Source organism: Sarcophilus harrisii, chromosome 5 (genome assembly GCF_902635505.1).
Source record: "Sarcophilus harrisii chromosome 5, mSarHar1.11, whole genome shotgun sequence".
NCBI lineage: Eukaryota > Metazoa > Chordata > Mammalia > Dasyuromorphia > Dasyuridae > Sarcophilus > Sarcophilus harrisii.
In genome coordinates this window covers 176,288,462-176,314,380 of record NC_045430.1, presented here as the reverse complement: position 1 = coordinate 176,314,380, position 25,919 = coordinate 176,288,462, and the positions used below count along the sequence as shown (strand labels likewise).

Sequence of the window (25,919 nt, the reverse complement as noted above, 5' to 3'; positions counted from 1 at the left end):
CCAGAACTGAGTACAGGAAGAGAAGTTCACCCTCTCTGCCACCACCTGGTTCGGTCACTCATTACTGGGATGACTCCCTTATTACTCATTACTGGGAACAACTCCCTTACCCCCCTCTGGGTCTCAATTTTCCTATCTGTAAAAAGAGGGATGCTGATCTTGATGACATTCCAGCTCTGAATCAATGAGGGGCTGAGAGACTGACTGAGAATGGATAGGCACTGGGCCTGCGGAGGGACAGAGGAGGCCCAAAAGGGAACAGGCCCACTCTGAACTCCACAGGTGAGGTGCTAGGGCGAGTCCCTTAAGTCCAACCTCTGAGGCCCTCAGCACCTGAGACTGCCCCAGGCAGCACAGGGATCAAGGAAGCCTCTTCCTAATCACCCTGGTCCCTTTTTTTTTTACTGCAGAGGCTGGGCTGCTTCCTCTCTCACCTCTCCTCGCCTCCCTCCCTTCTCCTCCCACCAAGCTATCAGGACTGAGGTGGCTCCGACACTGATTCAATGTGATGGCACGTCAAGTCCAATCCTGCAGGAGGGAGATTATCCGAGGGCTGGGGCCCGTCAGACCTGGGAAGGGAGGTGACTTTCTAGTTGAGCAGCTGGAAGCTGAGGACTGGTGGGTGGTGCTAGAAGGAGGTCTAAGACCACAGGATGGGACAAAGTACATGGGAGGCCTGGGCCTCAATGGGGCATTAGACAGAGAGGGACCCTAACAGCTAAGAGGTGAGAGGCAGGAATGTAATGGAAATACTTGTGACCTGGTAGTAAGGAGTCCTGGCTCCTTGTCACAGAGCCGTGTGACCCTGAGGAAGTAATTTAGATTCTTTGGGTCTGTTTCCTCATTTGAAAAATGGGGGCTTGGGAGGTAGGGGTGGGCAGAGGGGTGAGGATAAACTGGAAGCTCTCCAATGCCCCTTCCAGGTTTAGCAGTTTTTCCAAGATTTTCTGACAGCCAGAACCAGACTCCTGCTCATACTTGGAAATGGAAGCAGAGTACAGGTAAAGAGTGTGAAATGCCCCCCTGGGTTAGAAAGGGCATCCCACCCCCATTCTGACAGGGGCATCAGGGCGGTGTTCCACCATATGGTTCACAGAGGGCACTGATGAAGAAAGAGGGCTAGTTGCAGGGGATGCTGACTAAAGCTGTAGGTACGGTTTTTGTGGTGCCAAACCTGCTTTCAAGACTTCCATTCTACAAAACAGAATTTTGTCAAGATTCCTCTCCTCGTTTCCTAAGATAAAAATGTATATGACTATTGGATTGAATGTTAGCACTGCATGTGATTATGTGGAGAAGGAAATAATAAGACGGGAGAAAAAAGTAGAACATTTAGAACTTTTTTTAAAGTACTGCTATTCATTTTGCCACTCAATTAATTACTTCTTCACATATTAACTTCCACTCTATTAATTCCTCTATTACCATTACCCATCACACCATATATTATGTTCACTCTCCAACATCCTTATATTCAAGACACTTCTACACACTCTTACACTCCCATTAAGTCTGCCCACCAGATTCACATAGATTTGGTCAACACACACAAAAAAACCCTCTTCCCCAAAATTTGGCTGACCAGAAAAAGTGAGTGACAGTTTTTCAAATGACAGCTCTGTTCTGCCTATTTCTTGCTGCCCCCCCAATTAGCTTTGACTTTTTTTTCACCAATGGAACCCATCCCCAAAAGTGGGACTAGAGGTACCCAGCTCCCTAGCTTGTGCTTTCTGCCTTGGTTTGCTAAGAAATGAGGTTGTCTGCTAGTCTTCTGAAGCCTAACTTTTTTTTTTTTAACTTTTAGTAAATTTATTGATTTTCAATACACATTATGAATCATGCTGGGAGAGAAAAATCAGAGCAAAAGGGAAAAAAACCCATGTGAGAGAGAAAAAAACAGAAAAAAGAAGTGGACATAGCATGTGTGTGCTGATTTATATTCAGTCTCCATAGTTCTTTTTCTGGATGGCATTTTTGTTCCAAAGTCTATTGGAATTGCTTTGGATCACTGAACCACTGAGAAGAACCAAGTCTTTCATAGTTGATCATCAAACATTCCTGATTAATTGTGTACAATGTATCTCTGGTTCTGCTTGTTTTGCTCAGCATCACTTCATGTAAATCTTTTTCTAGGGCCTAACATTTTATCTATGGCAGAGTTTCCCCACACTGCCAGTCTGCATCCGCCCAGCTATGCCTGGTTGTCAACATGTTCCCCTATCTCTAGGGCACATGGAGAATTTACTAATTTAGGATCATCTCTGGATCAGCTGGGCTGCTTGTTGCTTCAATCTTCAATCAGATTATTAATGCTGGACTAAGACAGCCCATGCTGCCACCCGACACTCCTATGTAGTCCCTCTCATAGACTTCTTTTTTCCCCTCTACCTCCCCTATTGCTCCCCTTATTTTCTCTTAGACGCCCAGCACTCTTTCCTTCTTGTTACCTTATATGATCCCAGGGTCTTCCCTGCCCAAACCTCTAACAGAGCCAATCCAAGAGGCAGTGTCCCCGGGATGATCCCAGGACAGAACCTCAGGTTGGAGAGAAGCACACAGCAGCCTCAGTATTAACTCTTCCTGGTCTCTCCCCTCTCGTTCTGTGGGGGAGAAGAATGCCAGAGCATGAAGGATAAATCCAGAATGACTGTGAGGAGTGAAAGAAATTCTGGCGACAGTACCAGGCTCCATAAACAGAGAAGAGAAGTCATCTTTGTTTGTTTAGGTCATAATGGGAGTCTGTGCTCTTGATATCTAAAGAAGGGGAGTCACCGTCTGTATGAGAAAAAACTTTTCCAGTGTAAGTGGAGTATGGTGAAGAGAGCGGACTGATTTTTCCTTGATCCCTACTGTGATAGCTCAAGGGGATTTAGCAGCATTAAGGTAAAGGCTACATATCAAGAGTTCCACAGCTGCCCTCAGAACAAGGGATGGGAAGTAGCGCCTGGGGAGGCCAGTCACCCGTTACAGGATATTAAGGAGCCAGTGAAACCAAGGACAGTAATGGTGGAGTGCCAGGACCTGGTGGGCCAAAGGCTAAAGGTAAGAAAGAGGAAGTCCAAGGATGAAGACTGTGGGTTCATTTTTTTCTTCAGGAGAGGCAATGTAATGTAGTGGAGAGAATGCTGGACTTGGGCTCGAGTCTTGCCTCTGCTACTTACTACCTGGGTGACCCTGGGAAAGTCGTGGACTTCTTTGAGCCTCAGTCTTCATTCTTATAAAATGGGGGAGGGCAGCTTCTTGCTCCTGGAGGCCAGTGGCCACCGATAGACGGAGATGGGTTGTGGAACTTCATTATGGGAAGAAGGTAGGGAGGACGTGGTTTTCAGGACACAGGCCGGCTGGCCCGCTCCCTGCCCCGGAGCCAAAGGGGGCTCTGGTGGTAGCGATCCGCTCCCCCTCCACTCTGGATGTTGGGTCGTGAGAAGATAGACATTGACAAGACATCTGCTAATGCCACGTCCTCCCTGCCATCACACACTCCCTCGTTTCATCACTTCAGATCACCAAGAAGCAGCGTGTCACTTGTAATCCCCAAGGCTGACACTCCAACTGTCACCGAAAAGGCCTCTGCAAGGTGAGGAGCAAGCCCCGTACCCTCTCCCAGGGAGCGGCAGCACAGGGAGGCACTTTGGCCATTCCCCTTGATTCCTCAGTGGGAAGAGTCTGGACAAGGGACTTCTGGAGCCTCGCGGGAAAAGGAGAGGGGGCTCCGCCTAACCACAGAGCAGTGGGACTCGGGCGCTGCTGGCTCGCCCTTCTGCCACGGGCCAGCTATATTTTCCAGCTCATTGTTTACTCATCAGTTTGGTGGATTAGTGGTTAAAAAGAAAGAGGCTATAGCGACCCTTTTCTTCCTGCCCAGGTTCCCTTTAGGCCCAGATCTACGAAGGAGATTTTCACTAGACCAGGGAAGGTTCTCCCCCTGCTCTCCACTCACTGGGCTGGGATAGCCCTGTCTACACACTCCTTCAGAGCAATGGTCCTGGATCCAAGTGGAAGTCCAGCTTTTCCCTTTTCCTTGACTTCTTCCCCAAAAGTTCTTTGCCCCACAAATCTCCATTTTGCTGCAGCACTTTGAACCTTCATACCAGGCTCTGAACTACTACCTGTTGGTGGGAGCTGGTAAAGAACCTGTATGGCAAGGCCTAGAGTATGGGGTGAAGGGCAAATCAGGTCAGGAAGTAGTAGCTTTCTTTTCGGTCCTGTCTCTCCCCTCCCCAGGGAGCCCCCTGTCCTTAGTTGGCAGGAGGTGGGAAGCATGGTCTGGGGATGTGCTGGCTCAAGTCTTTCCTTGCTAAACTCTTATTTAATACTGCTATTCTCAGGCTTCAGGGGAGGGACTGGCTTGGGGCCAGGGTGGAGGATGCCTTGACGCCCGCAGCAGGGGAGCCAAATAAATAAAATGAAATCAATGGCCAATGATACCCTCTTTTTCTCAGTCAGGGCCATGATGGGATGGGAAGAGATAGAAAACAGGCAGTATAATGGAAAGAGGAAACTGTTGCTGACCCCATGGCTTCCAGGTCTACCCAGGGCCCTGGGAGGAAAATGGGGTGTGCCGTTAGTCAGCCTCCTACTAGGGGGAGGGCATGGCTCTACCCAGTCCTTTCACTGAGGAATCTGTGTAGGGACAGGGAGGAATTAGCCCAGCAGGGGGTAGCTACTAAATGGAAAATCCAATTGTCAGGTTCTCCAAATAGATGCATGTACACGTGCCTGGGTGTGAGGGTGTGCAGGCAATCACAAGCATCACCCTCTTTGCCCCCGGTCTTGTGTTTTTCTCCTAACATCTCCCCCAGAGTCCCAGAGAGGAGAGGACAGGCTCACTTCCTGGGCTCTTAATGGGTGCTTGTTCTCAGCTCTGATGTACTAATATCCCCAATGTCCATCTCTTCCTGTTGCTTAGCTGGCCACAGACATCCCTTCTTCATTCACAGTGCCTTGGTAATGTTGTCTGGAGTTTAACTTAATGTATCTTCTGCCAAAACAAGTTCAGTAGTCTTGGGTTTTGGTTCCAAAGACTCACCAGATTTTCCTGCCCCAAGGCCAGCAATCATGCCCTGCAGTCCTACTAATAGCCTGTGGTGCAAGGTCAGCTAGCCAAGCCGGGGCCTGCAAGGAGATCTGCATGGAGCAGGCCCGGCAGCTTCTGCCAGCACCTACAGGGCCCTGAAGAGGCTCTGTGCTCTGCTTGGGGTGGGGGTGGGAGGTAGAAGGTAGAAGGAGGGCAGCCCCTAGGCACAGGGAAGGAGGCTCTTTAACTGGCCTGAAATAAAAACATTCAATCTAAGTAATTAATCACTGATAATGACTTCCTGGCTTTATGAAAGGGCAACAGTAAATGATGACTTGGGCTCGTTGAGCCCAATCTACTTTAGAGTAAATAATGACGCCTGATCCCAACACCTGGCACAGGCTGTGCTTCCCTTCATCCCCCACTGGCTTAAGCCTGGAGGGCCTGGCTGGAGTCTCCTACTCTTGGCTCAAGAGGTCTGGAGAACTGTTTCCATCTGCAGTGGGCAGCGAGGAGGTGGCTGAGTGGGAGTGACAGAAGGAGAGGCTGTTTTTGAATCTGGGTCTTGAAAATGGGTGTTTGCTGCTCATACTACTCATCGTGACTACTCAGAGAGGACTTCAACTTCTGCTGATGTGGCACTCACCTAAACATATCAACCAATTCTCATCTCCATCTTGGGAACTTAGAATATGCAGCAGAAAGGATAGGGTTTTTTATATGGCAGAAAATGCTGCCCTGCCTCCACATGTTTAGAGAAGCTGGTGGGGCAGGAAAAGAGGATGTTTGGGAAACTGGGCTTTGGAGAATAAAACAAGATATTCTAGTCCTTTCAATTTCTCCCATCTCACCATCCTTCACTTCTCAGCATCCAAAGCACCAGCTCTCATGCATTTCAAATAATTTTTTTTCTTTTCAAGAGCCACAACAAAAAAAGATGGAAAATCCTTTCCTAGTTGAGGGGTATTTATTTGTGTACAGAAAGCTGGCTTCTATCACAAAGTGATTATGGGGAAGACTGGTCTCTCATACCTCACTATTATCTTGGATGATTTCTGAACTGCAATTTAATATTGCTCTCCTCAAATTCCAAAAAATTTTCTGTGTATTTGGCTTATTCTGGGTGGGTAGATGGGTGATTTGAGAGGAAAGGTAGGAATGAGGAGGAAAGAGAGAAGTTTTAAGGAGAAAAAACCAATTCCATAAGGGGAGGAAAGATAAAGGCAGAAAGAGATAAAGGAAGGAGTCTTCTTTTATGGGGAGAAATGAAAAAAAGAGCAGAGGAACCCCTGCCTTTAGTTAGGTAAGCAGGCCCCACTCTGGGAATTGGAGACGTAGAACCAGATGATTACCCCCATAGGGAAGAAAACATTTATTCCTGGAACAAATTTATGGCTCAGCACGGCTGTCCTACAAAATCCTCCTCAAGCACAGAGAAACCCTGACAAATTGGTGGCCGATAGATTTATCCCCATTATCAGTGCTGGGCTGTAAGTCAACCACTGCCAGGCTTTTGGAGAGGGTAGGTGGGGGCAGGGAAGGCTGGCTCCCATCACCCAAGTACTTTGTTCTTTAATCGACAATTTGTTTCCCAAAAATGCTTCCTGACCCATCCCCCATCTCTTCAATGCAGTATCTGCAGAGGCTGATGTACTGTAAATCTGCCATCCTAACAGGTTTATGTCTCTCTGGGGGTAGCTTCCAAAATGGGCTTCCTGGCGGCGGGGTAATGTGAAGCAGATTCAAATGACGGGCCATCCAAGGAATCCTGGAGAAGTCAGGGGTCTGGTAAAAGTGCAACGATCCCCTCTTTCTCTCCCTCATGGGGGCTCAGTCCCCATTGTTTCCCTATTATCTACCTTAATCCATTTTCTCACTCCAAATGCCTTATTGTTACAAAGACTAAATGAGCATTCTTGAGCTATACCATGAACGACAGCTGTACCTGGGGCAGAATGACTCAATGTCCTGGGTAAGAAGTTAAGAGGAGACAAATGTAATGGCCACTCCTGTCTGACCCAAGCAGATGGCTCCCTTTGTGGCTGTCCCTGCTTCGGCAAGGGGTTTGCTGACCTAACTTCAAAGATCTGTAGTTTTGTAGGTGTGGATATCTGCCCCCTGACGCCAACCAGAAATCCACTACAATTTAGTAGATGATTGAGAATTGTTTTGGAGGAGAATAAAATCTTTATCCTGTGGCCAACCTGGTGATGAGCCTGCCTGAGCTCAGTGAGCTCAGCCCTTAGAAACCAGACTGAGGGTTCCCCATTGATGCCATTCCAGCTGTAGGACATGCCTATGCTTGGCTCCCCTTTAAAGTCAGGACTCCCTTACGGCGTGCAGAGACGTCAGAGTCGCCTGTAGTAGAATCTTCTTAACTCCACCTGGTAACTCCAGGTCTTGCTGGTCAATCCCAGCTTATCTGGGGCAAGAAAGAACTCCACCCCAAGCCATCAAGCTGAGGTTCCAGCTCAAAATGACTTTTGTCCCTGGATGTGACCTTCTAGGGAAAAGACAACTGTCTTTGGTGTCCTAGCTCTGCCACCCTGGGCAGGCCATTCGTCTTTCCGGGATTTTGTAAAATGAAGGAGGACAATATGCCCTCACTCTTCCTCATAGGATTATGTTCACGACCCTATGGCAGGCAGAGAGGAGGGAGCAGCTGCCCGGTTTCTGGCTCCAGGGGCTGCAGCCTCCCCCACCTCAGTCTGCCTGGGACTGCTCACCTTCTCTTTCTTCTGTTTGGCGGCTTCCTCGGCAGACAGCAAGGACTTGTAGTAGGAGCTGCGCTCAGCCGTGAAGTGAACTTTGGAGAGCGCGTGCTCGACCAGGGAGACGGACAGGTTGGCACCGTCGACGTGCAGCCAGCCGATGAAGTTCCCAGCCTTATCCATGCTCTCCACCTCCACTTCCACCTGGGGAGACAGAGAAGGGACCAGTCAGCAGAGAGATGGCTCTGGGGCACCGGGCTGATGCATGGTGAAAGGCAAGAAACTATCTAGTGTGTGTAGAAGACACTGCTATTTCTTCATGATCTGGTTGAATCTGCTCTATGAAACAGTAGTGGGCAAGGATGTGGCAGGCAGGGGAATATCATTGGCTAGAAACACTGCCCGACTGCACTTCTTAGAACCCCTTCCTCCTCTAAAGCTAGGACCCATGACCTCATAGTCCAAAATCATGTCACCAAGGAACCCCTCTTTCTTGCCCCTGGGCTACAGGCCATCTGTGTCCCCTTAACAGGAACCTTGTTGGAAACTTTCCTTGTTTCCCTATGGCCTGGGAATCCCCAGATGGAATGTCAGACAACCAGGACATCCACTAAACCAAGAAAGGGAAACCTTTTTTCCTGCCAAGGGCCATTTGGATATTTATAAATATTCGTGGCCCATACAAAATCATCAACGTGTAGAACTCAAGCAGTAGGAGGCTGTTGTACCTAGCTTTCAGCTCATCATCTCCTGCAGTTTGCCTTAGCAAATGTTTTACAGGCCTTACATGGCCTGCAGGGCAGATGTTCCCCATGCCTGCACCATGCCTTTCCATCCAAGACCTTCCCATCACTCTGCCACAAACTTGGGGCTTCAAGGGGTGAATCTAATCACTAAAGCAATCTTAGTCCACTACAAGGCTCTTTGAAGAACAGAGGGCAGGGAAAGTCCAGATTTCTGGACACAGCAGTGATTTTGCCTTGGGGTGGCAAATATCATTGTGCTTTGAGACTGACAGAGAGAAAGGCTGAGGAACATGGCTGGTGTTGGCTACCACCCTTCTTCAGCTCCCACCTCCAGCTCTGCAGCAGAAAGACAAATGGGCCCTTAGGGAACCTGGCTGTCCCTAAGGATTGGGGAGGCAGTGCTTTGCCTGGAGGAGTTGAATGAATGAATTTTTAATGAAGGTAATTAAAGTGGTTGCCATGAATGCCAGGCAGGAATAGGAGGAAGACAGACTGAGTGGGACTAGGTGATTTTTAGGGTCCCTTACACATAAAAATCTTATAATCCTATGTACTGCACTCATAGATGGCACAGGGCCTTGGTGTCAGCAATGGCAAGTGCCCTCTAATGTAACCATGTGCCCAGGTCATGGGCCCAGACAAGGCATTTGTGCTGGTTGGCAAGAGGTCAGGTCTAAATAATTCCTCTGGGCACCCTACATAGCGCACTGGCTTCTTTCTCCTATTCTAGAAATAGCTTCATCTACTTGGTATCCAAGGAGTACAATGTTAGGAGTAATACTAAATAACCGAGTCACAGCTTACAATGTCCAGTGTGAGAAAAGGCCTCAGATACATGCCCCTTCCCTTCAATGACTATTTCCCTCTCATTTGAGAACCTAGCTCATTTTGTATTTCTCTCCTGACTCTCCTCTCACCTCCCTTCTCACTCCACTAAAGGGGGCCATAAAAACCTTTGCTGCGAAGTGTAAAAACTTGTATTAATTTAAATGGCTTCAAGCTCGATTAAACAATAAAATGAATGTCTAAATACTTGAGAATTCACTGGTGCCTGGGACAGAGCCAGCAGTGGCTGCAGCGTGGGTCATGGGGCAACCCAGGCTCCACCAGGATTTTGGGAAGCTTTTTGCACGGGGATATGATTACTCTCTATCTGAGAGGGAAGAGCCCTATCCTTGCTGCCTACCAAAGGTCAAGGGGAAAGAGCCTTAGATGAAACCTGCATTCCGCTGACCAGACAACAACCAGACTTTCATCCCTACATTTTATACATAGTGATAGCTAATCTTTTAAATATTATAATTATGTGAATAATGGAATATAGTTTAGTTCATATAATTAGAGGTGAAGGGACCCTTCTCTCCTGGTCCCTCTATTAGACTATAACCTCTTTGAGGGTAGGGACTGTCTCTGCCTTTCTTTGTATCATCACTGCTTAGCATAATGCCTAATAGATGCTTGAAAATTGACTGACTAGTCCCTACTGGAAAGTTTTTCCTTTTTACCTTTGACAAATACTACTAGCTTTCTTTGGTTCAGTATTAACCTCTTCCTCTTCAAATACATTCCAACTCCCCTTACAAGGGTATCAGGACCTCAAGTGGACTACACTGATCATTCTACAAACTCAGTTGCCTATTTTCCTTTATCTCATCTAAGGCTCCATACTGAGGGGTGAGTCCTGCCAGGACCCTGAATGGAAAGCCAGTCACTTTCTAGCATTCCCACTATGCTAGACTACCTGGCTCCAACAAAACCTCATGCAATAAGAGGAAAGAGGCACAGACTATTAGATATGCATTTCCTCTCTTTTCTACTGGCAATTATCTCATAAGAGGGATCCAAATTGGAGGCGGTAAAGGAGGGTGGGGGAGATAAGAGGAGGGGAACAGAAGAATTGCTGCTCAGAAAGCAGCCAAACCAATAAAAATAGGTGCTCGGATCACAAGCTGCTATGGCAACTAGTTTATAGGGAAAACTCCCCAATGCCTCCTGCTACCACCCTGATGCCCAAAAAGTGCCAGCTGACAATGGAGTAGATAAAGACAGGACACTCAAGGATAGAAGTTATTAGCTCTTAAATGATGGGACAGAATTCAGTAGAGGATCAGAGATAGGAATGTCACACTCATGAGCCTCCTTATGGTGTCTTCCTTAATGCTAAAAAGCAGCTTTTAACCCTTCCTTCTAACATTCAGTTCAAGACTGAAGAGATTTTCCATTTGAATGGCTATGACTTCAAGATGATGGTGGGGAAGAATGAGATGGGAGAAATAGGGAATGTGGACATTATCTTTTCATTGCTGGGCTTTGTCAACCATGTGGATAACATTTCCCTCCCTTCCCCCCAACAGCTCCTCTCCACATGGAATTCCAATGAAGTAACAGGAAGAAGAGAGGCTCTCTGTCTCTTTCTTGGGCCTTTCCTAAGAAACTGGGACTCTTACTGCATCCTTGGCACAATCATCATGGCTCAGTGGAGGTATATGCTTGGAAATAGTAGTAGTAGCAGCAGCTCTGAGGGAGTACTGCATGCTAAGATTGTTAGGCATCTTCTACTAGCCCTTGGGCACTACTGCTTTAGACCAGTTTTGTATCACGGATGGATCCCTTTTGGCAGTTTGGTGAAGTCTATGGATTCTTTTACCAATGATGTTCTTTAAAGAAAAATAAAACAAAGGAATCCAAAGGTCAGTGGAAACAAAGATATAATTTCTGCTCTCCAAGTTCTCCTCTTCTCTTCTGAAATCTGCTATTCTATTCAGAGTCCCGTTAAAGCACCTTTTCCTAAACCTCTGATTGAGAACCCCAGATCCAGACTCTTAAAGATTGGTACTGAGAGACAAAGCTGTACAGGGAAAAAGCTGGCCATAATCCCATCGCCTCTAATGAAAAAGCCACCAGGCAGTTTCTATCGTCACCAACTTCAAATTTACATCATTCCCTTTTGAGACAAGACCCAGAGTGCTTGGCTCTCAGAAACAGCAAGCCTCATGAAAGGACCAATGGCCTTTGGGAACTGCCCAGTTCTTTCTTAATAGGTAGGGCCCACCCTGGCACTAAACCAGTCTTTTCCTGCCTGCAATCAATATGCTAACTTGTGCCTGACAAGTCTCTGAGCCCAGCCAGCTACTCAAGAAAAAAGCTTTGAAGTGGGCTGCAGGAGGATATAAAGCTGTCACCCATGGGCTACTATTATTTCCTTTTTTATTACTGCCTCTTCTGCTATGATTTTCTCAATCAAACCACAGACCCCAAGTAAAGGTAGAGGCAAGCTCAGTAGAAAGAGAAGGTGCAACTTCTTGCCTTTGGCCCTATGGGACAATTCCTCTACAGGCTTGTGGGCCTTAGTATTTTTTCTATATACTGCCACCCTTCAGTTCTGAAGTTGCCTTTTGGGGCAGAAGTCAGCCTGCGTCAACCACTTCAAGTTCTATGGAGCAATGTATGAGATTTTTGATGCCTGATTAATGCTCTCATCACACCATTTTCCCCACCTGAAAGTTATCACTGTTTACATACTCCTTACTTAATAAAGAAAGTTCATATTCTCTATTACGGCAAACAAGGTGTCTTACAACTCAACCCAACTTATGTTCCTAGCCTTAATTCTCATTAATCTCCAACATATATCTTTTGTACTACCAGCCAGACTGGACTTATTGATTTAATCTGAATATGCTTTTTGTCTCCCCCCCACCTCCACGTTTACATCTTTGCTAAAACTGTCTCTTTTCCCCAGAATGCCCTTGCTCCATATCTTAGCTTGTTGACATGCAATCCCTACTCAAAGGTCATTTCCTTCATAAACCTTTCCTTGATTCCTTGATAACCTAAAAAAAGTTCTCCTCTTTATGAATCCTTAAAGTATTTCATCTCTCTCATGGTACATGTCATCTTTCATCTGTGTGTTTGGGTTTTCTTTCCTTAATAACTTTTAAGCTCTCTGAAGGATGGGAGTAAATCATAACTATCTTTATAGCCTCAATTATACCTAGCTCAGTACTTTGGACAAAGTAGTTGACATACATACCTTATGGTATATAATCTTCACCTATTTTCTATGCTCCCACCCTGTTTTAAGTACAATTATCACTGACATTTTAAAGATAAAAAAACTGATGCTAAAAGAAGTTAACCAACTTGTCCTGGGTTACCTATCAAGTAAATAGTTTAAGTAGGATTCAAAAATGTTGTTTAATGGAAATGAGGACTATCTTTGGTTTTTAGGAAAACTATTGGAAAATCTGGGATTTATTAAATGAATAGGATGAGCTCCAGAATATCAAAGAACATTCTTCTTCCTCTAACCCACAGTATATCTATATAGCCTTTTTACTATTATTAGCTCAGAAGGAAAGAATCAACAGGAGTAGGGTGCATGAACTCTGGAAATGATGGTCTCCTTTAGAGGCTATATACAATGGCATGTGACAGAACTGCTTCTCTTTCTGGTGTCAGATATGGGTATGTGTGATTCCCATAGGTAGCCAGATGGCCTGAGAATGAGCAATACATGCATGAGAGGGAGAGAGGGAGAGGGGTGGGGGAGAAAGAGTGTGAGAGAGATAGACAGCAGACAGAGACCCAGAGAGGAAGAGGGCAAGAAAGGTGAGGATAAGGGCATAAAAAGCGGGGGGAGGGGGGGTGCGGGGGAGGGGAGAGAGGGAGAAGAGAGAGGAGAGAGAGAGAGAGAGAGAGAGAGTATGTGTGTATGTGTGTGTGTGTATGTGAGGGAAGGAGGAAGAGAGAGGGAAGGGGTCAGAGGGAAGGAAGAAGGGAAGGAGGGAGGAAAAGAAAGAGAGAGGAGGGAACAAAGGAGGGAGAAAGTATGTGTGTATAGTTATATGTGTGTGGGGGAGAGAGAATGAGAATGTATATGGGCTAATATGACCAGGAGGTTGCAAGCAGCTTCAACATAGGACAGATGGTAGCTCTACTCCATCACCTCCTTCCTCTGCCTCATCTCTCTGGGGGGCCATAGCTTTCCATTCGTACAGAAGCTGAGATGAACAGACAGACACATTGTACAATGTACTAGGAAAAGGATGTGAGTCTTTTGAGTTACTCTGATAGGAAGGCAAACAGGAGACTTTATGCCAAAGGAAATGAGAAGTGAGTCTCCGGTTAGAATAGAAGCAAGAAGTCAAGACACACAACGGAAAGCTCAAGTTGGTATATCTAAAGGCAGGGCTTCTAGGTTTACTTATTGTGTTAATCCCTCTGCCTCTTGTTTGACTGAGAATAGGCAGACCTTACAAACACCTAATGAGTGCCCAGTGTTGGATCTTATATTTCTTCTCAACTCATAGTAAAATGGTCTATGGTAAGCAATCAATATCTATTTAAGGCTGCCTACTGGTTAACCAGACTGGTCTCATACTCCTTGTTGTCTCTTTAATCCAGTTGTCTATAGGACAGTACCCAATCTAGTCATAGCCACTCTGTTACACTTCCCTCTGGCACAGGGAAAAATCTGAATGTGACTTTTTAAAGCTATAGAATTCACCTTACACTTATTTCTCAGGTCTATCTTTCTCTGAATTAGAAACTCTTTGGGAAACCTCAACCATCCATCCATTATTGGATGCCCTTTCTTATCTCCTCTCTGTCCCCCATAAAAAACAATTCAATCTATTGAGTCAGAGAGTCAATGTGTTTTTGCATTGATACAATTACTCCTTATAACCCAGGGTCTACCTCTATTATGGTGGCTGGGAGCCATCTCTTAGCCACATAGAAAGGACAAAAGGGCTGGGGTCAGAGGCAATGAGCTGGGCCTGACCCCCAAATGCTCTCCTGGAGGTGACAATGTACAGGCTCTGCTGCCTCACAGCAGGATACATCCTTCTGCTCCCAAGCACATTAATGTGCCACTAATGAAATTGTTCTGGCTTATTTACCAAATTAATACAAACGGCACAGGCTGTTAATTTGGGTTTCTCCTAATTACTGAAGAAGAGATTCTTGCATCTGGGTATGGCATATACCTTTGTGTCCACTGAGTGAGGCTGTTTTACTCTGATCTTATCCTTGCCTCCTACAGGGGAAAAGGCCCTAGCCTTTTTGCTGGCTGGAGACATAAAACCTAATAGTAATAGGGTTTTCAATGTCATTCTCTATAACTTTCCTTTTCAGAAACAAATTCTAAGCACAGTCATCCTCAAACACACGTGCCCCTAATCCACATAATATTCCCTTTCCCTTCCTGGGTTTTGGATATCTATTTCCCTCAGACTAGTACTGTTTTCTTCCTTTATGGGAAATATGAACAGAATCAGTTTTTTACTCAAAGAAATAATCAGGGGGCTATGTCCTTCATCTTTGGTAGCAAAGAATAGTCAAGAGGAGAAGAAGAACCCTGAAATCTCTGCTTCTTTGCAGAGCTGTCTGTTAACAAGGCCTATACTTCTTAGCTCATCATTCCTAAACCTCTAGGGAACAGGTACTGAAATGTAAAGTGCTAGAGAAAGGACAACCACCTTGCCCTGTGGCAGGACATGAAGTACACATAGCAATAGATTGCTGCAATTCCCAGAGCCCCATTTAGTAATCCTAACTCTTCTTCTGCCTCAATGCCCAAGTGTTTCCCGGGCACAGGTATCAGATAAAGTATAAATATTGTGAATGGGTCTCCTGCAGCCTCTGCCTAGTGACCTATGAAACTGTGGAATAATCACTGAGTGAAAGCAGCCACACTAAAAGTCCAGAAAGTAAGAATGTCACAGATTCTAAAGCCCAATTGATCTGGAAAATACAAAAGGGTGGGGATAAGGATGAGAGATCAGGTCTATGTGCTCTATACCATATCAGGATATGGTCGAATGGGAAAGCCATCCGATCATGCATACAGATTCACCCTATCCCCCTTTCCCCTCTTCTGTCAGGAAGACAGAAGTAACTTCTCCCACTCACACAGCAGGAACTGTATTTGAGCTATGCAAAATGCCTGAGGCACCTTAGGAAATTACCCAGTGGCAACTCCAGGATCCCTGGAAAATACCTGATGGGGATTCTCCATTATCCTGAAAGACCTGTGAGAGTTATAAGGAAAGAACTAGATACACAGTATACTGGAGCAAGTACAGCTGAGGTACAACAGCTCAATTAACATTTGAGGGATAGCAAACAAGTCTAAGATCTGGGGAGGTTGAATATCCTACCACTACTAGGATCTGAGTTATCTCTATATATTATTTGGCTCTGTTCTTGACTTAAATAATTCTTAAAGCTACACCTGCTATAGGATAAAATGAGATATTTTCAAAGTACTATGTAAACCTTAAAGCACCATGTAAATACTAATTATTATTTATTATTATCTAGCAAGCAAGGTGGAGTAGAGATGTAGGTACAAACAAAGACTATGATGGGGGCTGGGGCAAAAGGGTAAATGGGTGATGTGAGAAATTATATGAGTTAAGAAGCTGGAGATGGGTATTCATAGTAAGAAGAAAAAAGCCCCGTCCATACTGCCTGAGTAAAATTTAAACTCCTTAGTCTGGCATTCAAGGCTCTCCATATCATGGTACCAATCTTTTTCCGTCCTCACAGAACTCATTACTCTATATCCCAACTAAGTTCTGTGCCTTTGCTCATATTCCCCAATAGAAATGTGTGTTGAAATCCTACTCCTTGAAGATCGACAAATGTTCTATTTTACCTGATCCAGCCAATTACAGATGATTTTTTTTCCCCTTCTCAAAGATCTCCTAGCATTTTGCATCCCTCTTGGGTACTTACAATACACTAGTCTGTATTTTAATTATTTATGTTTTATCTTTCCCATTCGACTGTTAGCTCCTTGAAGACAGAAAATACAATCTTTTTATGTTTCTTTCTCGTGAATAGCAATTGTGAAAAAAGTGTCTGCTAAACTAAACTACAGTATAGAGGAGAGGAGTCAGTGAGATCTGCTTTGCTAAAGGCCCTAGGCCTAATAGGAGCACTGGTGAGCTACCAGGAAAGAAGCAATGGAATTAGGACAGGGGAGGGCAGGAGGACAGAAGGAGGTAATGTAGAAAGGGGCCTGGGATGGGGAAAGAGAGAGCCCTTGCACCTATTTCAGATTGCCATCTGAGTACCAAGTAGGCAGAGGGGCCACTCTGTAATGGAACTGGGCAGGAGAGACGTCATGCAGCTTAAGGGAGCATGCTAAGGAACTATGCCGAATGCTGAATTTAACCTTATATGAATACTACAGCCTATGGCCATAATATGAGACTTGGCCAGTAGTGAGTTGCAAAGCCCTGCTCATCCTAACTCAATTACTTTGAGGAGATAATAGAACAATCCTAGTAGCAAGAGAGGTAGCTCCTCAGAAAGGCTTCTTGGGACCCAAGTGGGAAGTGGTCTGGGTCGACGGCTCAAGGAGGAAGAGGTGGGGAGGTGAGAGTAGGCAGCAGCGTCACTGTGGCTCTCAATGAGCAGCCTCTGCCCAAATTCCTCATGGTTGCTGGAGCAGCTGACTCCTGGAAGCCCAGTGCATATAGCTAGCTGCCTGTGTATACAGCCGCCTTTCTGACATCCAAACTCTGGTGTAAGCCAGACCCTGGAAGGCTCGGCAGCCAAGCGTGGCCTGGCACAGTGCTCAAAGGGGGCCTCAGATTCTGGATCCTGATGGCTGGGAAGTTAAGTGGGGTCTCTCTGTGCGAAGACTGATACTCTTTTTACTTGTGTGCCTTTCCCCCATGTGCAGAAGGAGGAGCAGGATGATGGGGAGGCTCCTGGGCCCTGCCGGAGGCAGAGATGTAGCAGCCAAGCCGATCAGCAGCGTCCTCATCTGCCGGGAAATGAAAGCCTGCTGACTCCAGGCCTTTGCAAGCGGTAACAGAGTTTACAAACTGATGCAATCTGTTCCTTTGGTGCAGACAATAAGGAAAGCAGACTGATCATCTTCCTAGGAAAACCCGAGGCTGGAGGCCAGTAGTGAGTCTTAACCCTTCCTATCCTTGGTATGGCTTAGGGAACCCTGGCTGGCTTGAGCTTGGCTGGCTCCATCTGTATATACTACAAGTACCTAAGTATGCATGTACTTGCGGGCTTTAGCAGCTCCCAAAGGTCCTCTAGCTGTGCAAAGTTGTTTTTGGCTAAGATTAAGAATAAAAAGTGCTCTCATTCAGGTCAGGTGGCCTCCAGATGGTGTTCCTTCTCTCCATGATTGAGGCCTCCCAGATATAGCAGAACTAACTTTGGCTCTTATCTAGTTCTAGATCCAGGTGGAAATGGGAAGAAATTTTTTTTTTTTTTTTTTTTTTGCTTCACAGAAGATCAGAACGAATGATTGGTGAGATGGACAAGACTTTGTTCTGGGTTTAAAAAAGAAAAATGAATTGCCAACCAGGCAAATTCAAATACAGAACTTTTCTTTGCAGGCATCTGATGCCAACAGCTGATCCAAGGACCTGTTCTAATACTTTCAGAGGAGAGCTCGAAACCTCAGTGTCCTTATTTGCTATACTTTTCACTGACTTCGATTCTTGGTCTTTGAGGTAAGCATTCAGGGTTCCCGGCCCAACAGCAGGAGAATCAACTGTAGAGCTGCCGAGATAGGAAGCCATCTCCTGGAAGGAACCAGCGTCATGTTGCGCAGAAATGGACTCTGCCAGGCAACTCTCTAGGGTGAGAGTATCCCTGTGGCTGCCTCTTCCACAGCTGACCTAGCTTGGAGACACACGAGAAACTGCCTTTGGTGAGTGCAGCCAGCAGTGATGACTCAGAAGTATGGAGAGGTAGGCTCCCTCACCAACATGGTGAGCAGAGGGGGCAGAATCACAATTGGCTTGGTTGCCTTTGGCAGCCCAGAATATGTTTGGAATGGGAATACGACTTCCTTTTTAACCAAGTACAAGGGAAGGCAGCAGAGTACAGCACACCCCTGAGCCTATTCCTCTCTTTCTTCCAGATCTATGGTTTGTAGAAGTGAAAACTATCAAGAAGGGACAGCAGCTGGAGTACCAGTCTCTATTTCAGGTGGTCTTGGTTTCTTTCCGTTTTAGCTCTCCTTCTACCGCGACTCATACCTGGTTGGCACGGTGCAGGTAGACCTGTGTTCACTCAAGAGGAATCTAGAGCTGAACACCACTCTATAGGTGTAGTAAGGTCAGGGCAGACTTCAGAACTATCTCCTCTCTTGGGGTTATTCTCCTTTAATGCACATTAAACTAAGATTGTGTTAAAACTTTTTTGACTACTATGGCACACTGTTTCCCCACATACAGCCTGAACCATATTCTTGCAATTTTGGTTTTGCATATACATGTAGGACTATACACATATGTTCCCAGTAAATTTCACCTAATTAAACCTGGCCCAACATTTCAGTCTGTCTAATCTATTGGGATACCAACTACTTCACTCAGAGCAACTGCTATCCCTCCCAGCCTTGTGATCTGCAAATCTGATAAGCCTGACAGTTATTGCCATTGATTAAAAAAAACAAAAGGTTAGCACCTCTCTTCACTTCCTCTCATACTCTGCTTGGGGGAAGAGGTATTAGCATCTTCCAACATGGATCGGGTGGATTTCTCCAAGAAGATTCCCTTACTGTCTGCCTTGCTACTCTCATGATGGCACTGTCTGAGCCTATCTCCTCACAATGATGCTGCTGACTTCTGATCACTGAAAATCTTCCTAGCCTTTATTCTGGAAAGGAGGATCTTTTTGTCTTAACCCTAATATATCCACATAGAACCATACCTTGCCCCACTGGAGGGTGGGGGAAAAAACTGGAGAATTAAAAAAAAAAAATTTGAAGTGTTCTGTACTTTTATAATACTAATCAAAATACAGTAAGAAAAGATTTATTTACAATGAAGCAAGGCTTCTGAGAATATGGATTATGAGAACCTCTTCAAATCTAACTTATTACTGGAAGATTAAATAAGATTCTTGAGATTTCATGTACTGCACAGATTTAATGAAAAACCATGGACAGAAGCAATCCTTTGCAATGTTTAGAGACCAAGCCCCCAACTCCTGGGGTAGAGTCATTATTTGATAAAAGCTGCTGGGAAAGTAGTTTGGCATAGATTGCCATGTTATACCATATACAAAGATTATTTCCAAATAGATATATGGTTTAGATACAACAGGAACAAGTAGAGAATATTCTTTTGTTAATTACTAAGAATTCACAATGGAACAAAACAAATATATTCATGGAAAATACAATGAACAATTTTGATTTTGTAAAAAACAAATAACAACAACAACAACAAAAAACCCCAAGTTTTTGGACAAATAAAACCAATGCAGTTAAAATTAGAAAGGAAACAGCTGGGAAAAAAAATCTTTACAGAAAATTTTTAATGTCTAGGATATATAAAAAATGGATTAAAATTTGTAAGAATAAGAGCCATTTCCCTCTAAATAAATGGCAAAAGAGTATAAACAGGAAGTCCAAGATATTAAATGAAAATCATTTGAAAGAAGCCTCAGAAATTGAACCAGCTACACCAGCAAAAGAACTCTGGGAAATGAGTATGAACCACTACACAGAATTCCCAATCCCTCTATCTTTGCCTGCATTTTTGATTTCCTTCACAGGCTAATTGTATGCTATTTCAAAGTCCGATTCTTTTTGTACAGCAAAATAACTGTATGGACATGTATACATATTTTGTTTAACATATACTTTAATATATTCAACATGTATTGGTCAACCTGCCATCTGGGGGAGGAAGGGGGAAAGGAGGGGAAAAATTGGAACAAAAGATTTTGCAATTGTCAATGCTGAAAAATTACCCTTGCATATATCTTGCAAATAAAAAGCTATAATAATAATAAAAAGTTGATTAAAAAAAAGAAAAAAGCCTCAGAATTACCAATAATAAGAGATATGCAAATTAAAGCAACTTGGGTTGTACCTTGAAGCCATTAGATTGGGAAAGATCACAAAAAATCAAAATGACAATTGCTGAAGGGAACTGTGGAGAAAATGGCACACTAATGCATTGTTGATGAGCTGTGAATCAGTCTAACCTCTCTGGAAAGTAATTTGGAATTCCCAAAAAGTCACTGAACAATCCATATCATTGAATCCATTACTTGACTGAATTAAAAAAAAAAAAAAAAAAAAAGGATCAATCTCTTTCTCATTCTGTCTCTGTCTTTTCCTCCAGCTAAGGTAGTGTAGTGCTGGGCCTGGAGTCAGGAAGACAATTTTCTGATTTAAAAATCTGGCCTATATTAATAACCAAATTAACAAAAACCACATGATCATCTCAATAGATGCAGAAAAAGCATTTGATAAAATCCAACATCCATTCCTATTAAAAACATTTGAGTGTATAGGAATAAATGGACTTTCCCGTAAAATAATCAGTAGCATCTATTTAAAACCAGTAAGCATCATATGTAATGGGGAGAAACTGCAACCATTCCCAATAAGTTCAGGAGTGAAACAAGATTGCCCACTATCACCGTTACTATTTAATATTGTATTAGAAATGCTAGCTTTGGCAATAAGAGCTGAGAATGATATTAAAGGAATAAGAATAGGCAATGAGGAAACCAAATTATCACTCTTTGCCGATGATATGATGGTATACTAGAGAACCCCAGAGATTCTACTAAAAAGTTATTAGAAATAATCCACAACTTTAGCAAAGTTGCTGATTATAAAATAAACCCACATAAGTCATCAGCATTCTTATATATCACTAACAAAATCCAACAGTCAGAGTTACAAAGAGAAATTCCATTTAAAGTAACTACTGATAGTATAAAATATTTAGGAATCTATCTGCCAAGGGAAAATCAGAAACTTTATGAGCAAAACTACAAAACACTTTCCACACAAATTAAGTCTGATGTAACCGACTGGAAAAATATTAAATGCTCTTGGATTGGGTGAGCAAATATAATAAAGATGACAATACTACCTAAACTAATCTATTTATTTAGCGCTGTACCAATCAGACTTCCCAAAAACTATTTTGATGACCTACAAAAACAACAAAGTGCATATGGAAAAACAAAAGGTCAAGAATTTCAAGGGAATTAATGAAAAAAAAAAATCAAATGAAGGTGGCCTAGCTGTATCAGATCTAAAATTATATTATAAGGGAGCGGTTACTAAAACCATCTGGTATTAGCTAAGAAATAGACTAGTTGATCAATGAAATAGGTTAGGTTCAAAGGACCAAACAGCCAATAACTTTAATTATCTAGTGTTTGACAAACCCAAAGACCCAGTTTTTGGGATAAGAATACTGGGAAAACTGGAAATTAGTATGGCAGAAACTAGGCATTGACCCACACTTAACACCGTACACCAAGATAAGGTCAAAATGGGCTCATGATCTAGGCATAAAGAATGAGATCATAAATAAACTGGAAGAGCATAGGATAGTTTACCTCTCAGACCTGTGGAAGAGGAAGGAATTTACGACCAAAGAAGAACTAGAGATTACTATTGACTACAAAATAGAAAATTTTGATTATATCACATTGAAAAGTTTTTGTACAAACAAAACTAATGCAGGCAAGATTAGAAGGGAAACAATAAACTGGGAAAACATTTTTACAGTCAAAGGTTCTGATAAAGGACTCATTTCCAAAATATATAGAGAATTGACTCTAATTTATAAGAAATCAAGCTATTCTCCAATTGATAAATGGTCAAAGGCTATGAACAGACAATTTTCAGATGATGAAATTAAAACTATTACTACTCATATGAAAGAGTGTTCCAAATCACTATTGATCAGAGAAATGCAAATTAAGACAACTCTGAGATACCACTACACACCTGTCAGATTGGCCAGAATGACAGGGAAAGATTCCAACACGGAATGTTGGAGGGGATGTGGGAAAACAGGGACACTGATACATTGTTGGTGGAATTGTGAACACACCCAGCCATTCTGGAGAGCAATTTGGAACTATGCCCAAAAAGTTATCAAACTGTGCATACCCTTTGATCCAGCAGTGTTTTTACTGGGCTTATACCCCAAAGAGATACTAAAAAAGGGAAAGGGACCTGTATGTGCCAAAATGTTTGTGGCAGCCCTATTTGTAGTGGCCAGAAGCTGGAAAATGAATGGATGCCCATCAATTGGAGAATGGTTGAGTAAATTGTGGTATATGAATATTATGGAATTTTATTGTTCTGTAAGAAATGACCAGCAGGATGAATACAGAGAGGATTGGCGAGACTTAGATGAACTGATGCTGAGTGAAATGAGCAGAACCAGGAGATCATTATATACCTCAACAACAATACTGTATGAGGATGTATTCTGATGGAAGTGGATTTCTTCAACAAAGAGAAGATCTAACTTAGTTTCAACTGATCAAGGATGGACAGAAGCAGCTATACCCAAAGAAAAAACACTAGGAAATGAATGTAACCTGCTTGCATTTTTGTTCTTCCCAGGTTATTTATACCTTCTAAATCCAATTATCCCTGAGCAACAAGAGAACTATTCGGTTCTGCACGCATATATTGTATCCAAGATCTACTGTGACCTATTTAACATGTATAGGACCACTTGCCATCTGGGAAAGAGGGTAGAGGGAGGGAGGGGAAAAATTGGAACAGAAGTGAGTGCAAGGGATAATGTTGTAAAAAATTACCCTGGCATGGGTTTTGTCCATAAAAAGTTATTAAAAAAAATAATAAAAAAATAAAAATCTGGCCTCATCTATTTACAAGTTGTGTAACCCTGAGAAAGTCACAACTCCATTTGCCTCAGTTTCCTCATATGTGAAATGAGCTGGAGGAAGAAAAAAAGGGAAAACCTAAGTATCTTATCTCTGGCAAGAAAACCCCAAATAAGGCCGCAAAGACTCAGACATTCTCCCCACCTTCTTCTGCAGTATTTTTTAGTCATAGAAGAAGGGGTTGCCCATTGATTAAGGAGTTGATGAACACATTATAGTTTAGGATTATTTTAGATTATTACTGTGCAGCAAGAGATGACAAGTGGGGATAGATTCAGAGAAAGCTGAGAAGACCTGTATAAACTAATAAAGAGTGAGCTTTCTACTCAGCTTCTCAAGCTCTCTGAAATCTCTCCTTGAATGAGCGCACAGTGTAACTGATCTTTTCAGGAGGAGAGACTTATTCTTCTCTTTCTCCCACCTAACATTTCAGGTACTGTTTCTTGTGCTCTTATAGCCAGAACTTGAAAGTTTCGAAATCCAATACTATACCATAATATAGAAATACATTGACAGAATTGCTTGTAGGAGATAGAATGAAAGGGGTGGGGGTAAGTAAGGGATGGTTTATGGGATGGGTCAGCAGTTTAACTAATTTTGTTCTCTGACCAACCTGATGACAAGAGTCAGGATTCCATTAATCTCAATTATTTCTCTGCTCCCTATTTCAACCAAATGTCCCAAATACAACTCAGCTTAACAAGGTCCCCAGAGCCCCTGAGGGGCCCCTGGGTTCTACTGATCTGCTTGGGCTAACTTGACCTTGCTTTCCTTTAGGGAGTAGCCATTTTCTGTTACCCCAAAGGGGCCACAGTGTCCTCATTAGCCCAGCTCTATTTGCTTATTTTCTTGCTGTAAGCAGAATTCTGAGGACCACTAAATCTGCCCTAGAGGGGGTATTTCCCTCAGGCGGGTGGTACTGTTTTAAAACAGAAGGAAGGAAATGAAGTTCTGACTGGGCTATCTCTGAAGCCGATGGTGGACAAAAGGGGAACAGACTCCCTTTTTAAAGTGAGGAAATAAATCCCTTCGTTCAGTCATTTTGGTTCTGTCAGATTCCTTGAACAATTTGAGCTTCCTTTGTCTGTGGTTTCTCCAAAGGGGTTCTAAGCTCCTGCTCTGATAACACAGACCATCAATGCAAATTTGACTGTTAACTGGTTTCCTGACATAGTATCCTCTGCCAAAAGCTTTTTGCCACTCAAGGCTACCCCTACAATTGGTGTGAACACTATATAAGCAACGTTTAAAAAAAAAAAAAAAATATATATATATATATATATATATATATATTTTCTGAAGTATAGGCAAGAGTTTATTCTTTCAGAAATACTATGTAGAGGTGCTGAGGAGATGAGAGCTGCAAGGGTAAGAAGGTATTAAAAGGTCAGTCTCAGTTCAGAAAAAGGAGTAAGGGATGGACTTTTCGCATTTTTTCTTTTTATTTTCTTTTTAAATAAAACAAGAAGATGAGATTATGCTCTGGTAGATTACCTTCTACCCCCCCCCCCCCTTTTAAATTTCTTATTTCTTTTTCTTCATGTAATACAAGATAATTGATATAGAGCTGGAAGGGACGTGAGAGGTTACCCTAGTCTTCCCACTTCCTTTTACACATACAGAAACTGAAGCTCATATAGGTTAAGTGACTTGTCCCGGGTCATAGAGCTAGTATGGGCCTGAAGTGGAATCTGAACTCAGATCTTCCTAAGTCCGGTGCATGACTCCACCAAAAAACCCGCTTGTGAATCTGCCCAACCTCCTCAAGCTTTGCTCACTGCTCACAAATATCAATATCGCTCCAACAAAGCATCTGTATGTAGCTAAGGGATTCACAAAGGGTATAGGTCCTATGTGGTTGGAACCTTTATAACAGATCAGGAGACTTTTGGAAAAATAGGGTCTGGAAAGGTTCAGTGTGAAAGTGGAACAGCACTTGACTTGTGCTATGTCCCACTAATGCCCCTTATCCCATTTACTTTGCCAAGCCACGTCTCTCATGTTTCTCTAACCCAGGTCTTGAACTTGTGTCCCTCAAGAACCCTCTCCTGATAACTCCCCCTGTGCATGTCTATGTATTTCATCACTTAGCACAGGCGTCTTATCTTGACTTCAATGACGGCTCTCTGAGCTGGCCCAGTGCCTGAAATTCTGCTTTGGCACGCTCACCTCCTAGATCTCTCACTTTAGACAAAATGACCTGCTTGCTAAGGATGTGAGTCAGTATGTAGAAAGTAGATGTACAGAGAATGCTGGTGAATGACTATTGGTTATGTAACATTGCAGGGATGCTACAAGTTTGGTTGATCACCTTTGTTCTCAGAGAAAACTATCAGGCTATACAATTAGTTTATAGCAGGGGTGGGGAAACTTTTTTCTGCCAAGGGCCATTTGGATATTTATAACATTATTTGCAGGTTATACAAAATTTTCAACTTATAGGACTTAAGCAATGGGAGGCTACTGTAGCTAGCTTTCAGCTCATCATTGCCTGCAGTTGCCTTAGTAAATTATTTCTTGGCTGTATAAATCCAGATGTTCACCACCCCTTGGTTTGTAGCAATAAAAAGCCTCCCTTATTTAAAAGAAGTCCAGGAGCCAAGAAGAATAACAAGAAAAGGCAGGATGATAAAGGTGCTTAAATGAGATGGCTTAGATAATCATACTTTTTAGGCTACCACCATCCTTCCATTTATACAATTTTATAATCTTGAAGATATCTTTTTTCTCTCCCTGAACTTGTTCCACTGAATTACCAATTACCACCAATATTACCTC

General features: G+C 43.4%; 1 protein-coding gene and 1 long non-coding RNA gene across 2 annotated transcripts in view; one reads left to right on the top strand and one right to left on the bottom strand.

Annotated features, from left to right (window-relative positions):
* The window catches only part of SND1 (staphylococcal nuclease and tudor domain containing 1), a 468,465-nt gene that overhangs the window by 14,858 nt on the left and 427,688 nt on the right, over positions 1–25,919 (bottom strand). The window contains exon 17 of the mRNA XM_031939005.1: positions 7,744–7,932. Coding sequence (XP_031794865.1) covers positions 7,744–7,932 — 189 coding nt within the window. The remainder of the gene's footprint in view (positions 1–7,743; positions 7,933–25,919) is intronic.
* LOC116419372 lies at positions 2,759–11,571 on the top strand. Its single transcript, XR_004229668.1, has 2 exons — positions 2,759–3,042; positions 10,829–11,571. It is a non-coding gene; the product is annotated as an uncharacterized LOC116419372 (long non-coding RNA).